The sequence below is a fragment of the Nansenia antarctica genome (assembly GCF_963989245.1).
Source record: "Nansenia antarctica genome assembly, chromosome: 1".
Classification (NCBI taxonomy): domain Eukaryota; kingdom Metazoa; phylum Chordata; class Actinopteri; order Argentiniformes; family Microstomatidae; genus Nansenia; species Nansenia antarctica.
Window position 1 is genome coordinate 20078347 of NC_137674.1, and position 16744 is coordinate 20095090.

Below are 16744 nucleotides of genomic sequence, written 5' to 3' on the forward strand. Positions count from 1 at the left end.
TTTTCTCTTTCACCAGTGTTTTCTCTTTCTATCTGTTAAGCACTTTGGGCGGCTGCTAAAGAATCCTGCGGAGAATCCTGCGGAGGTAAAAAACTATTGAGTTTAGACTTCTGTTTTTCACAGATGTTCAAATTAAAAGGACAAAAGTATACACAAATTCAAATAACAAGTGACAAAATGTGCCCCAATAAGCCATACAAATATGTGTCATTTTACCTTAAGTTAAAACAGATTATAGAAGCAATGTAAGGTAAATCTGAACTTTATAAGCCTTATGTCATTAAAACAGCATTAGTATTCAATGCTTTGGATGAAGGAGTAAAAATAGAATCAATGTAGAACAAAAACCCTCTGGATGGTCCACCTACCCTCTGGAACTCCCTCCCCACAGTGATCCGCAACCCACCCTGGACTCCTTCAAACTAGCCCTCAAAACTCATCTGTTCTCTAAGGCCTTTGGCCCCTAGTCATTGTTTCAGTTTTGTTTTGTTTGTTTTCTGTTTTGTCTGTCCGATCATTCCCCTGTAAAGCGTCCTTGGGCTTTTTGAAAGGCGCTATATAAATTAAAGTTATTATTATTATTATTATTATTATTATTATTATTATTATTAGGCCTAAAATATCTGACTTGACTTCCATGGCCACAAGCAAACAGTCGGGATGCTCATTTGCACTTGAAAGTTTGAAAGTTCCTGGGGTTTTTATAAACTTCTTTAAATCATTGATGTATTTTGTTCACACTGCTACAGTAGTAAGGGCATGCAAATGAAATGTAGTGGGTTCAATTTAGATGGAAAAGTGTATTTGCAGAGTTTGTGAGGGTGTTTTACCTGGTTCTTCCCTCTGCAGGCGGGAGTGGAGGAGCTGCAGTGAAAGGTCCCGGGACACTGAGCTGAGCCCTGTCTCCTGCATCACAGCCAAGGCTTCCAATGGTAGTTCCAATAGCATCCGATCCGCCAGTATCACTACACACTCCCCGAGCTCTGCAGGAGAACCCACTGCAAACATTCACGCACGCACGCACGCACGCACGCACGCACGCACGCACGCACGCACGCACGCACGCACGCACGCACACACGCACGCACGCACGCACACACACACACACACACACACACACACACACACACACACAATCCTATTATCCCATTATCCATTATTAACATTTTTATTGCCAATATGCTGTTTGTGAAGTGAAGTGAAGTGAAGTGAAGCGCCTTTCGTACATGAATGCAACTCAAAGCCCTTTTTTTGTTGTGCCAAACTGTCTCTTTACAGAGTGAATGCTGAGTCAGTGGATGTTTGCCACTTTCTTATCTACAGTAGATTACAGTGAAAATACATTGTATATCATTTAGTCAAAAGAGAAATCAGAAAAATGAGAGAGGGCTTCTGGTTTGTCTAATAATACAGTAATAATAATAATAATAATAATAATAATAACTTTATTTGTATAGCGCTTTTCCTGCAAACGTTGCAGCTCAAAGTGCTTTAATCTTAATTTAATTATTTTGTAATTTAAAGGCAATATTAAAAGGATGGGTTTTTATCATCTTAATTAATGGCGGAGTAGGTTGCATTCTGGTAGATCTCTGTTGAAATCCTTTCTAAAATCGATACATATTTTCTTTATTGCTACCAGTAACCTGTGCAAACCTGTACTAGAGGCTAATAATCATGGGAAATGTTCTAAAAAGCAACCCCAGAATCCAGATGAACAGTCTTCTGAAGGTGATCAATACACCACACGCTTGCTAGCCAGAATGAACAACAGGCAGCTAGCAGCGCCGCTAACTCATGGCTGACCCAGCGACCATTGACAGACATGACCAGACAATTCAACATGAGGAACCGTCACTTAGCGACATGGAGACCAGACTGGCTACCCTCGAATCCACCTGCTCAGCCCTGGCCAGAGAAAACCAGGGCCTAAAATTAAAGACGGATGAGCTGTAAAATAGGTCGAGGCGCAACAATATTCGGATAACCGGCTTACCTGAAAAAATTGAGGGCCCGCAGCCTTTATGCCAGGTTTATGAGGGGATTCCTGAAGGAAACTTTCTGTATCGAGGCCTTCCCTACTCCTCCAGTAGTCGACAGGGCACATAGAAGCACCATTCCCCGTAAGAAACACGACAACCCACCCATGTCCCTTCGTTGCACAAATCCACCATTACCAGACCAAGTAGCGTATCCTGAAGCTAGCCAGAGAGGCCGGCCTCTTGACATGAAAAGGTTGCGTACGTACGAACCCCAGAAAGTTTACGAACAAAAATATTCAGATTTATAACTAAGGAGAACCGGTTCCAATTGAGAACTGGTAAAAATGTTTTGATGTATCGGAATCGTATGCCTCTGAGGTTATCGATTCCTCTTATTGATGCCGGCAGGTTTTGCGCATGCGCTGACAGTTGTCTGAGCGTCTGGACATTCCAATCTAAAAATGGCGGAGCAAGTCGTTACAAAATGTTATGGTTACGGCTTGATTGGTACTCTAGAGAGTATTTATCGATCTTGGGATTTATGAATCGATAATCGCTCATTCAAATTAAGATCGATTTTTTTCGAAATAGGTGTGTTACGGTACATGTGGGAATACGGTACATGTGGGAAAACTAGGATTAGGGTTAGGTGCTACGTCCACTTGGTACATGCTGGCATGTCTAACCCTACCCCTAACCCTAATCCTACCCCTAACCCTAACCCTAACCTTAACCGTAGCACCCTAGCACCTAACCCTAACCCTAGTTTTCCCACATGTAACATTTTCTCACATGTACCGTAACATATATATATATACATTGATCCAACACCGGCCTAAATAATCTCATTAAAATGATTGTATTGCCGTCTTGTCTTTTTCAAAACATCCATAACATCCAAACATCCATCGTTTTTCCATAACTTTCCACCCTGTCTCCGTTTCTACCTTCGGGTTTGGTCCTCAAAGGGTATTAAATCCATTTCTAATTTATATGTTGTGGCAAGTTTGGATCGTTTGCACAACTCTCTCAATTATTTGAATTACATCACTTTTTCAGATGCCTCCAAATCAGATATTTTATCCAGAAAAGTCATGTTTCATTCCCCGTCTTCCTGAAAAACAACACGGTAGTTCACATTCTCTCACTATCTCCAAATAGCAAGGGTCTAATTTCTGTTATCTATAACAATATGTGATATCACCCCGCCCGCACTCACTGCAAGATGTTAGGAGACTCTGGGAGAAAGACCTTGGAGAACAACTGACAGATGATCAATGGGGGTTGTGCCTGACTTAATACACACATCTTCCCCTTGTACCAGGCACAGCTTGATACAACAACAACATATTTTGAGAGCACACCTGACCAAGGCAAAACTGGCAAAAATGTTCCCTAATGTAAACCCTTCATGCCCCCGCTGTAAAGGTCAACCAGCTGACTACATACATACTTTTTTTTCTCTTTTTTTCTCCCTGCTCTTTTCTTTTCTTTATATTGAATGTGCTTCTTTTCTACTCCTTGGTTAGACAAATGTCTCAATGGACAATCATTCTGGTGAATATTTGGACGCAAACGGACAACGAGGGTTGAGAGGATCAGGGAGGGATGGGATGGGAGGGTTAGGGAGGGATGAGAGGGTTGGGGTAAGATGGGATACCCTTCATAAATGTAATTATTTTGACAGTGTAGCTGACCAACAGTCATGGGAAAAAGTTACAATCTTTCTCTTAGATTAGATTAGATTCAACCTTATTGTCATTGACAAGTACTAAGACAACACAGTTCATCATCTAACCAGTGCATTATTGAAAAGCCATGAATGTTTCAAGTTTATTGTTTTTGAGAGTAATATTCTTAGGATATTGATATTGAGAGTAATCTTAGGCTTCGGTTCCTGACATTGCAGCACAAGACATAAGCCAATAGGCATAATACAAGATAAAGGTGACAATATTACAGGTAAGACAGGATACACTAGTGGTGCAACTATTAAAAATTGATAGTTCAGTAATAAAGTGTCTGGTCGCTTAAGGTTTTCGTAGTCCATATACATGGGGTGTGCTTGGGGATGATAGTCAATTGTCTACAGTGGGCTTGTTCATGTTCTTTAATGTATGGACATTGCAATCATTGGACTTATGGGGAACGTTACCCTTATGAAGACGTTCATTACTGTGAAGTCAACTTGTTCATGTCTAGCCTCACACTACGTGCAATGAATAGGAATGTAAAAAGTAAATATATTGTATTGCCTACAGAACAAGGGCGAATAACATATGGGCAGTGTGCACGTACAGGCTATTCTTTGTGTGCACTCATAAGAGGTAATAAAACGTGAGAGGTAATATTTTGATTTATGTTGGTGGAAATGGTATCCATTTCAAAGCCTTTCTCCAGTTTCATCCTTCTGCTAGCGAGTTGCAGTTGCTCAATTGGGTCTCAGTGTGCGTAGAGGTGCGCACAGTTTCACACCGAGCTCTCTTTTTATACATTTTTATAAATCCCAAAATTGCGGGAAAATATATATTGTATAAATAAGGCCCCAGGACTTCTTTGGCCTCAGGACTTCTGACATGTTTGGGGCAAACCAAAGGCAGCATTTGAGCATGAGAACCTCATACCAGCTGGGGAGCATGGGAGGGGAAACATCATGGTTTGAAGCTGCTTTGCTGCAGCAATGCCTGGCCAGCTCACCATCATAGGATCCACTATGAATGATTTAGTGTATGAGAGGGCGCTTGAGGAAAATGTGAGACCATCTGTCCAAAACTCGAAGCAGAAGCTGATGTGGACCATGCAACATGAAAATGACCCAACACATTGCAGTAAATCCACCAAGAAGTGGCAATTTGTTTTTTTGAGATTCTATAGGGTGATTTGAATGGGCTGTGTATGCAAGACTCCCCTCAAACAGCACACAGGTGAAAGAATTCTGCATACGGGAGTGGGAAAAATCTTCTCCCAGTTGATGTCAGACACTGGTAGACAGTTGGGGAACAATTAGGGAACATCTAATTGAAGTTATTTCAGCCAAAGGCAATATCAGTTATTAGGGCATAAGGTGTCCTAACTTCCTCAGTAGGAATTGGCATCTTTGTTCATTTCAATTCAAGTTACATTTGTATTGCTTTTGGTTCAATTACATCACCTTTATCTATGGATATTGTTTGAAAGAAGATGATGTCCACATTTGATGTCCACATTTGAATCATTTGATGTCCACATTTCTTAAAAAAGAACTAAATATGTTATGGGGTGTCCTAGTTGTTTTTGTTACAATGTCATCTCAACTATATGCTGCAAATGAATGTGTGTTTAAAAACCAATAAAAACTGTAAAAAAATGGAGATGGTAGGGGGAAAGCGTCATTTGTGTCGATCATGTTGATACAATATAACAGTGGTGGCTGTGCTGTTCTGAACATCAGTCCCCTACTCCAGATACTGTAGAGACCTTCCACTGGCTACAGGGGCGGCCTGACCAATAGGTGGTTGAGGATGAGCATCCAACCTTTGTCTGGGCCTGTTTTCTCTTCCTTCTGTTTGGGCTTGGTGGACTCTGGGATGGGGATGGATGGTGTCTGGAGCCTGAGTACAGAAGATAAGCCCAGGATCAGTAGGCAGTAGACAGAGGGATCCTGGTCTAGACATGAGAGAACCAACCAGAAACATGAGGAAAACATGATGTGGTGTGTGTGTGTGTGTGGGGAGGGGGGGGTGACAGACCGGCACTCTCTCTCACACACGCACACACACACACACACACACACACACACACACACACACACACACACACACACACACACACACACACACAATGAGTAACTTGAAAAAAAACAATTATAGGTTATCACTTTTATCACTTTTAAATATCTTTCTGAGATATGATTGGTTTAAAGACATTCATAATTACTGTCAACGTCAAAACGTCATGCAATACATATCACTTAACTATCTAATATGAGGCACCACAAATGTTTGCGTCAAAGTGAAAAAAAAACGGGATATAACATTTAACTTCTCAAAAAAAAAAAAATGCACAAAAAAGGGGCAATATGCTGACCAGGTGCTAACTTACCTGCGGCAGGAGAAGTCAAACTGAGAGAGGATTGGATGCAGGTAGTTCTCCATCTCCTGTACGACGTCCTGGAAATGAGATTCCATTTTCTGTTCCGAGTCAGATTTCTTTACAGGGATAAAAAAAGAAAGAAAAAGAAAAAAAGAAGCCAGGAAGCTTAAAATATAATTGGAACAACATTTCTCTTGAAACCCTGTGTCAAGCCGTTGAACACACACAGCTCTAGCACTAGAACAACGTTAAGACATCAAAATATCCCCCAAGAGTGAGAATGAGACCTGAGCTGAGGATTATTGCTCCAGACGTATGTGTTTATTTACAGTACCAGGACCAGTAGACTGTGTCAACAGCGAAGGAAAGACAAGGGCTCTCAGGGAGTTCGGGACCTACGTGCCCACACTCGTCCCTGGCTCCGTCGCCATGCCAACGTGCCTCCTTCAGGAGGGCGTGTCTGCTCTCATGGCCCAAGGCTCGTGTCTTGTCCCTCAGCCGGAGCAGAGCCCTGGGGTGGACCGAGACCTTGGCGACCCTGGTGCAGACCAGCGTACCTACGAGCAGAGCAAAAGCTCATGTAATTGGTCCCCCTGAGCCACCGTATTCCTTTATTCTCCCTTTGACTCTCTTTCTGTGATTCATTTATTCGCTCTTATTTTCTCCATTCTCCCGGACCTCTGCAGTCCAGAAGTCCAGATGCTAGCCGGGGTTCTGCTTTGAAGACGGTCCCCAGAAAGGTAATTTGAGGAACTAAAATATGCAAATGCCTAGTTTGTTGTTTTGGACTAGTGCAGGCTGGGTATTCCCTCCTGGGCTGGAGCTGAGAGGTCACGGGGTCAGACCAGGCTCTCATCTCTCCTTCTGTCCCGCTTTGTCTTCATTAGCAACTCAACTATTGATAGGCTGTTGTTATGTGAATACATCTGTCTCAATAAAACATAGTTCAAATTTGAATGCTGACAACTTACAAGGTTGTATGGTCGTATGTCATACCCTTTCTTTGTACTATGGAATATTTATCCAGTATCCAGTATGGAGAAATGAATTGCATTTTTTAAAACCCTAACCTCAAAAAAGTCTACATTGCTGTGACCAACCATCCTCTTCTCCCATAAAATAATGGTTATATTGGTTAATACCACACACAAAAATACTTATAACATATCTACATTTTTGTCAAAATTTAGTTTTTTTTACATAATCTGATCCATTAGGTGTTTATTAATGCCTGTGTGGTGTAATTTTTAAAAATGTTGACATTTTTGAGTTAGTAATTCATCAAATACAAAGGTTCCATCTCACAAAACATAATGGAATATAAAAACTTTGACGCTCAATTATCTCTGAACTACCCTAAACGGAGATAGAACCTTCAACATTCTAAACTCACGATATGCTGAACAGATATGAGAGTAAATATGTCAGATATCAGATATAGAGCATATGCTAAACAGATAGAGAAGTTCAATAGAAAGCTCACCAGGAACCTGCATGGCCTTCCCTTTCTGGCTCTCTGTAGGTTTACTCCCCTCATAGAAGGCTCCATACAGAGCTGACCTAAAAACAGACAAACACACAGTACGTACGGGTGGCAGTTGGATAAGAGAATGACTTCAGTTATTTGAAGTCATCGGCCCTCTAGTGGCATCTTCACACATTGCAGGGACTTGTGCTGGAGAGCGATGCATGCATACTAAACCTAATGTGACATGTGACCCCCCCACGGCCATGTACTCAGAGACTAGGAGACGCGGTAACAGATGAGGCCAGAGAGAACACACACACACACACACACACACACACACACACACACACACACACACACACACACATTGACAGTACCCCTCATCTGTGTGCTGCAGCAGCAGGATTCTCAGGTGAAAGGGCAGCTCTCCCAGGAAGTCCAGGTGGTTGGGTTCGATGGTCAGGTAGTTGTAGGCCTGGGCGAACAATAAATATGCCTGCTTATGAATGTCTGTATGATTTCAAGCTCTAGGCACCCCAGGGCATACATTAGGCCATGCAATGAAGGAATTTAAAATGAATATATCGCTAGCCTCATAGCATGTAGCCTCTTAGCATAATTGCCTAAGTCATGCTTCACTTGTGGTCAGCCGAGCCATCTTTGTATGTAGTGTCAAAAATGCCTATGTCAAAGAGATGACATAGTGATTTTGGAATGTAAACAAGCATTCTGATATGCAATAATTTTCACAGTGAATCAGCAGTGTTAGGAGAGTAGAGTTAAAGTAAGAGTTAGGCTCAATTCAGCCAAAATATGACTCAGGCAATTATGCTATCAGGCTAACGATATAAAAAACCTGTGTTCCATACAGACATCACGACCCGAATGTAGACAATCTGAACCCTATTCAGAGGAAGAAACAGAACCAAACGATGTACGCCTGGGACATCCTTGGGGCTGATGGAAAACATCTGGTAACAGTTTGGAGGAAGGGTACCTTGGAGAGGCTGTTGAGGGAGTCCTCCACCCCCCCCAGGATGCTACTGGGCCTGTCCTCCTGTCCAGGCAGCAGGGTTCTGTGCAGACTGAGCAGAGCCGAGAGCTGGGACGACCCGGCGTCAGAGCAGGAGGACCTCAGGACGTCAGCCATCATCGCCACGCAGGAACAACTCTGTGATCAGAGGTGAACGCAAGATGACGCGGAACTGCGTTCGTCTCCAGGGGAATAATAATAATAATAATAATAATAATTCATTGTATTTATATAGCGCTTTTCCGGGGGCTCAAAGACGCTGAAAATGTTTCGTTGTTTGGTACCTGTACTATAGCAATGACAAATAAAAAAAAGACCATTCCAATATGGGAAGAACAGAAAACACAGAAACAACAAGCAACAGATAACATGAGCACATAGAACACAGAGTTAACGAACAGGCACAGGGAACAATTAACACGGCAATGTCCAGGGGGACGGGGGGGTGGCAGGGTTAGGGGAGGTGGCTAGGGGTAAGGAAGGTTGTATGCAGGGGAGAACAGGTAGGTTTTGAGGTGGCAAGGGACGTTCGGACTGAAACACGTCACCAACAATGGATTCTTGTCAACAAATATTCTTGTCATCATGTCTATTACTTGCTGTGGTAAATCAGAAATTTGCCAACTCCCGCCATTGTAAGTCATAGAATGTCATTCAGTCACGGTCGGTCAGTCAGTCACTGTCAGTGAAGCGTTGTTTGTTTGTCCGAGTTTTCAAAGGGGGCGTGGCTTAGCGATAGGTCAATTGAGTAATCACACGCACGCACGCACGCACACATACCTGGAGCAGGGCGAGGTATTGGCCGACAGCGGCGGGGTCGAATCGCCCGTGACACTCCAGCATATTGAGACAAGCCTCTGAGAGGATGTGGCCAGGGAGCTTGTGTTGGAGGCAGAGACTGATGGCCTGGGCCAGAGTCTCACTGGCTTGGGCCAACAGCAGCCGGGACGAACCCCTCTTCCTCTGCAGAGCAAGAAGAGTTCACGCTGATATAGGGGAGCTACAGAAGACATACGCTTATTCATCTATGACACGTGACATCAACATGTCCTGGATAGATTTGTGATTCTTCGCTCTCAGTGCTTTAACACTCGAACAGCCGTGCCTTTTTTACCTACTAAAAGAACCGCCTCGCTTTACAATGGTCAAGCTGCTATTTACACACAATGATAAGGTATGAGGTATACCTGCAGCTCGCTTGACTTTCCGCTATTCTCTTCGCATAAATCTTCCTCCTCCTCCTCCTCCTCCTCGCCTGGTGCAGCTTTAGTTTCCAGCCAGCCCTCCTTCTCATCCTGCTCAAGAGTTCAGTTCAAGACTACGTCAATATTGGTGTAACAATCTGGTCACGAACACTGACAATCAAAACCGGAGCTCCTCGGTTTAAATTAAGTGAGTTGATAAACCCCCTCCTGGTGGTGCTCTAGATAGTGTGTGTGCGTGTGTGTGTGTGTGTGTGTGTGTGCGTGCGTACTATACCATGCTACAGCCGTCCCACAGGGTGGAGGGGTAGAGGGGGTCTCTCTGCAGGGCCAGCAGTCTCAGGCTCTTCCCTGCCAGACACAGAGAGCGGGCTCTGGCCTCCACACTGTCCAGGGACAGGGAGTTGACTATAGCCAGCTGGCCCAGGGCCACCTGACCCAGAGTCTGACCCACGCACACCCACTCCTGGAGAGACAGGTAGAGAGAGGAGAGGATGGTTAGAGGGGGACTGCCAGAAAGTCACTGGATAATAAAGTGTTCTTAATTGACCTGCCTGGTTAAATAAATGTTAAATAAAATAATAATAATAAAAAAAAGAAAGGTGATGGTTAAATGAATGTTAAAAAAAGGGAAAAAAAGGTGATGATGGAGGATTGGGGAAAGGAGGGAGGAGGACATGTACCAGGTGGAAGCAGATGGGGAAATGGAGAAGGAGAGGAGTGGAAACAGAACGGTCAATGCCTTCGACTTCTTCTAACTTTGAGTTTATCCTAATACCGTTTTGAGAGGTTCATGAGAAACGCCTCGTGACGTTTTCCCACAATTGAAAGCACATTTCAGAAGATTCGTGTTTCAGTCTTGCCTACCGCATACTATATTTCATTTAATATATATATCATATTTGTCAAGTAAAGCCTCTTACAGGTTGTGCAGAACAGAACGAGACCTCCCATCTCCAAAAACAACATTTCATTACTCACAGGAGAGCCCCTTGTTCATGAGATAGGACCAACAGAGAGAGAGAGAAAAACACAACGTAACGAGTCGAGTCCGCTCGCAAGTGTGTCATCATCGCCACTATTGGTCCTGCTGTGGTATATATGATTTCACTATTGGTCCTGCTGTGGTATATATGATTTCACTACTGGTCCTGCTGTGGTATATATGATTTCACTTGGGAGAAAAGCCCGTTACTATCAGCCAGACATGATTACTAGTGTGAAATCATGTTCTGTCAGTATGCCCATGTCCCCCACCATGCCCCATCATATACGCAAATGAATATTAGACAAATTCCCAAATCCAGTGCTGCTAGTTGATAATCGGCTCACCCAAACATGGCACTGACTTCTAATGAGCCGGTTTCAAAGAAATGGCTAAATAACTACTGAATGTAGTGTAGTGTATGGTAGCTCTAGTAAAGGATGTCTACTCTACAGGATGTGTATCTGTGAAACGTTCTAGTCTTTTGGTCCCCATATCGGCAACCATTCAAAATGTTCAGACTTTTCTGACACGGAACTACGTTTCAACGTTGTTGAGAATCACGACACAAACTCGCTAGTCAAGCCAAAATACTGCAACGCAATGGATTGGGTGAGTAACCCCCGCCGCTACCTAGTTAACTAGAACACTACTTTACATTGTTAGCAGGCTCACAAAACAAGCTGTGTCAGTTGACTAGCGATGTCATTGATTTTCAACAATGCGGAAATGTGTTCACATTTTTCGAAAGAAAAGTCCGATCATTACATCGGATCCCGACATGAGGACCAAAGCATTAGAACGTGTCACATACAGTATACTGTAGTAATGAACATTAGAACGTGTCACATATGCCTTTACCTGTTCCGCTGAGGTGAGGTCCGGTGTGGCCCGTACAAACTCTTCCAGGGTTCTTTCCACAGATGCCTTCCTGTCCTGGGCCAGGGCCTGTGTCTTCTCCTCAGCACACACCTGCTCCAGCATGGCCAGGGACACGTCTGCCAGGGTCAGTCGGAGACGCAGCAGCTTCCTCATGGCTGGCAGAGTCAGGGGCCGACACTGGCAAGGGCCAAGCAGACAGACACAAGCAGACAGACACACACCAACATTTATACCAAGCATACGCCATAGACCAACCAGTGTACTGGCTGATTTCATTTGGGGCTTTAGTGTTGTTTCTATCTTATTTCTATCTTTAGTGTTAGTTCTATCTTATGTGCTATTTCTATCTTTAGTGTTAGTTCTATCTTATTTCTATCTTTAGTGTTAGTTCTATCTTATTTCTATCTGTAGTGTTAGTTCTATCTTATTTCTAACTTATGTTGGGACACCAGCACCATCTACAGGCCAAAGTGCCTCTCTGAGGCAGAATGGAAGGAGAATCTCCATAACTGGATATCAACATGGGATTTACAGCCAGGTGGCTCATTAAAGTTCTATTTCAAAACAAATCAAATGTCTTTTCAAGATTCGATTTCAAGATGGCAGTGCCCGTCATGCCCCATGCTCCCATCTCTGACATGGCTGTACCATCTGGTGCTGCTGACAAACTACCAAACACATCTGTTTGTCTGTCTGTCTGTCTGTTTGTCTATCTGTTTGTCTGTTTGTCTATCTGTTTGTCTTATTTGTCTGTTTGTCTGTCTTATCTGTCTGTCTGTTTGTCTTATCTGTCTGTTTGTCTTATTTGTCTGTCTGTTTGTCTTATCTGTCTGTCTGTTTGTCTTACAAACGGGTTATGGCCTGAGATCTGGAGCCAACAGGTGGGTCCCCACATGGTAAAGATTTGGCTGAGATGCCGTGCACAATAAGTCCAGATTAGGAGGTTATTGGGGGACATGAACAGACAGAGACAGTTGATAGGCGTCCTACACGCTGTGCAATAAAATAACCCAGTTGTGAAATGCAAATCTGTAATGAAACGAAGAACGAAAATGAATTCAATAAATAATTTAGCAGAGCATGCACACACCGGCAGGCCAGGATAGTACAGGAGGCCAAGATAGCAAAAAAAATAATAATTTGTTTTCCATCTATGGGCCGGTTTCACAGACAAGGCTTAAGCCTAATCCTGGACTAAAAAGCATCTTCAATGGAGATTTTACATTGAAAGTGTGATTTAGTCCAGGACTAGGCTTAAGCCTTGTCTGTGAAACCGGCCCTATATGTCCTCCTTTGAGAGCCAAGAGAGACAGCCATAACTCCAGAGTTGTATTCACTTTAACAACTCATTTATATTCCAATGACATGTCATTCCAAGACCAGGATCTCAGGATATAACAGCATTTTGAGTCAGGTTTCTTATGGAGCTTTTCCACTACCGTGCCGTACCGAGCCGGGCTGCGTGAACCCGGTTTGTTTTCCTTTCTCCACCTCCAACCGAGCCGGGCCGAGCCGGGCCGTTTTAGCTACCCTTCCTGACTAGGAACAACTAGGAGCTAACGGTACTTTCGGGCCAGGCTGTGTGTGACGTGCGACGCTGCAGACCGTTGATTGGTCAATGAAAATCGTCATCCCATGTTCATAGACTTCTTCGCTAGCTGCCATTTTTAAATACCACAACAGATTTCTCTCTCGGAAAACGTATTAATAAAGATTTGAAAAATGATGATAACCATCTTATTATGTTAGTTTAATGTCATTTCAATGCATTATAGAACTTTTATTTACAACAAGCATAAAAATAAAAAAAACGCTATTATGGCGATGTGCTGTGCCTATGCTAGACCGTTCCTCAGTCCAGCGCGCTTCATCATCCCCCTTCTAAAACTGCCATCTCCCCTTTTCATCCCTTATGCCATTTTATCATAATCATGATATAATTTCCATGGAATCCCAAGCTGTGCCGTCCAGGCATTTTCGCCGTTCACTCATGAGCCAAATGCCGGTAGATTCGTGTCTTGCTCCCTTTAACACATGTCGGCATTTCCCTGGTTGCGCAATCTACTAGAACTACTACAGGGTATATACAGGAATCTTGAGGTTAATTTCAATACCTTTCTAAGACTTTTTAAAGACCTTGTCTATCTTTTTCCAGACCTCACCGCCACTTCAAGCTGTAACCGTTTACATAAGTGACACCTTTAATAACAGTTTTAGTTTGCAATAGACTAGACCACTATCATACTGTCGTGTTTTGTCCGTCTGATGTGCGTGGGTATAATGACTCACACGACAAGGGATTCTCCGTTTCTGGTTCTTTAGTGAACTTCTTCAAAACACAATACACAATACAAGATACAACTAATTGTGTCCCAGATGGCAGGTTAATAGATGACGGGAAAACTAGCTCTGGCACAGAACAGCAGCTTTGCTGTCCATACCGATGAGCGTTGTTCCCTTCACTGACTGTTTACGTAACCAAGGTAACGAGCTATCTCTCTCTCTGGGTGATCATGTGACATACAGTAACCAATCAACAATAACGGTAACATAAACACAACAACAACAACAGGGAAAGCCACCCATGGTGGACTGTCTCACACTATCCCCCTCCAAGAGTACTGAGTCCCTTCAGTACAGGTGACTTAACATTAACATGTCTAGGAATAGAACAGTTGACTCAATGAACATGTCTAAATTATTTGATTACTTACATCACATTCTTTGCAAACTCGTAGGCCCTATAGCTAAACAGCAGTGAAACAATTAAAACACTTAACTACTTGTAAACAGTTTTTACAGTAAAACAATTTATTTTATTTTTTTATAATGCAAAACTTCTTGGATGAAGTAACCAATCTGCCGATAAACTAAACAGTCTCTCTTTCAATAACTAGTTCCTGAATCTCTCTGGCTTATTAACCATGCGTCCCTTAGATGTTTTAACAGTATTTTTTGGAGTGTCCTCTTGTCTTTTTTCCTGCTGACACCTTGGAGCTTTGAGATGAGGTTTCTCCTCTTGATCACATGACTCTCGAGAAGCTCCTTCCCCTGCTGGATCTTTATCATTGTCTTTCTGTAGTGGCAGCTCTGGTACCAACGGGACATCCTCTTCAGGTAGCTGTGTAGCTGGGTCTTGGCACTGCTGCAGCACTTGACTCCTTTGACGTTTAATCCCAGCAGGGACCACCTCACTATTGTATGGTTTAAGCCGATCATGGTGCATTATCTTTCTGCGCTTCAACCCTTGAATATCGTAGAGGACAGGACCACGGCATCCAGCCACAATCAAGGGGCCCTTCCAAGGTGCTTGAAGCTTGGGGCTTAATCCCTTCTTTTTCGTGTCATCCTTTACATACACCAAATCTCCAACGCTGTAAGAATGTTCTCGTGCTCGGACATCATACATCTTCTTCTGACGTTCTTGTGCAGTGCGGAGGTGCTCCCTCGCTGTGCTTTGTGCCTCCTTAAGTCCTTCTCCCAGGTTATGAAGGAAATCTGCTACCTCCATTCGGTCAGATTTGAGTTCTGCAGCCCCAGACTGGATATCCTGTGGTTGATGAACTTCTCGGCCAAACATGAGCCTGTTAGGTGTGAACCCTGTGATTGCATGGCGTGAGCTGCGGTAGGCTGAGGTGAGTAGTGACAGATGCTCATCCCAGTTCTTTTGGTTCTGGTCCACGTAGCACCGGATCATCTGGAGTAAAGTTCTGTTGAACCTTTCCACCTGTCCGTTAGAGGCAGGGTGGTAGGGGGTGGTCCTTGTCTTTGTGATCTGTAGGAGCTTGCATACATTCTGGAACAGGGAACTCTCAAAATTGCGACCTTGGTCAGTGTGCAACTCGAGGGGGGCTCCAAATCGGGCGATAAAGTCATACACAAGCCTCCTTGCTGTTGTTTCCGCCCCTTGGTCAGGAACAGCAAAGGCTTCGACCCATCGAGTAAACTGGTCAATTATGACGAGAATGTACTTGTTTCCAGAGCTGGATACAGGGAATGGCCCGAGGATGTCTACGTGGAGACGGTCCATGGTGCTCCAGCTTGGTAGCTTTGCAACTTGGCTCGTTTCACTGGTCCCGTAGTTTTGCATGCATTGCAGTGCTGGCATCTCTTCACAAACAGATGGACTTCTTCACCCATTCCATACCAGTGATAGCTCTGGCGTAAGCGCTCCAGTGTTTTTGCTTCCCCAAGATGACCAGATTGAGGAGGATTATGGCAAGCCTGCAGGACCTCTCTTTGCATGGAAGCTGGAACTAGTAGCAACACGGTTGGTTGTTGGGCTCCTACTCTCTCCCAGGAGTAGTAGAGAACTCCTTGCTGCAGCATGACCTGAGGCCAGCAGAGCCAGAACTTCCTCACTGCAGGGCTCTCAAGCATCACCTGATCTTTAGTAGGGAGTGTTCCTGATTCTTTCCATGTGTGGAGGGTGGAGAGGACAGGATCAGCTTTCTGAAGTTTGGCAAGCTCTTCCAATCTGACTGACTGCAGCCAGTTAACTACTGGAGTCTCCAGCATGGTTGTATGTGGTGGATCTGTTTCCATCGACTGAGTGTTATCACCACTGGTCTCACCAGACTCAATACTCCTAACTGCCAGCGGCACAACATCATCAACATCGTCTTCAAATCTTGTCCACTGCTCATGAAGTCTTCGGCAGTACTTACATCCTTGACGGTAGATTGATGGTAGATCAGACAAGTTCTTTCCAGCTTGGTAACAGTCACATTTGTCTGAATGTTCTCTGGTTTGCCTTGACATGGCATCAGCATTGCAGTGTTGCCGGCCCGCTCGATGCTCTATGTCAAAGTCATATTGGCTCAACTCTTCCAGCCAGCGAGCCAACTGACCTTCAGGGTTTTTGAACCGAAACAGCCAGGTGAGACTGCCATGATCTGTTCGTAGCAGAAACTTCTTGCCCAGTAGGTAGTGGCGGAACTGACGAGTGTAGCGGACGACAGCAAGTAACTCACGTCTGGTAACACAGTACCTCTGCTGAGCTGGTGTAAGATGGCTGCTGGCGTATGTTAGGACTCGCTCTTCTCCCCACTGGAGTTGTGACAGAACAGCTCCAATACTGTGGTTCGAGGCATCAGTGTCTAGAATGTACTTGCCTCCAAC

At 43.9% G+C, this 16744-nt stretch overlaps 1 protein-coding gene across 1 annotated transcript in view; it reads right to left on the reverse strand.

The window, feature by feature from the left end:
* Positions 1–16744, reverse strand: part of cfap46 (cilia and flagella associated protein 46) — a gene marked incomplete at both ends in the record, with an annotated part of 96584 nt that overhangs the window by 19819 nt on the left and 60021 nt on the right. Inside the window, 11 exons of the mRNA XM_080537398.1 lie at positions 831–998; positions 5496–5572; positions 6063–6169; positions 6453–6610; positions 7537–7613; positions 7899–7996; positions 8519–8692; positions 9335–9517; positions 9742–9849; positions 10034–10222; positions 11603–11800. Of these exons, the coding sequence (XP_080393524.1) occupies positions 831–998; positions 5496–5572; positions 6063–6169; positions 6453–6610; positions 7537–7613; positions 7899–7996; positions 8519–8692; positions 9335–9517; positions 9742–9849; positions 10034–10222; positions 11603–11800 (1537 nt within the window). The remainder of the gene's footprint in view (positions 1–830; positions 999–5495; positions 5573–6062; positions 6170–6452; positions 6611–7536; positions 7614–7898; positions 7997–8518; positions 8693–9334; positions 9518–9741; positions 9850–10033; positions 10223–11602; positions 11801–16744) is intronic.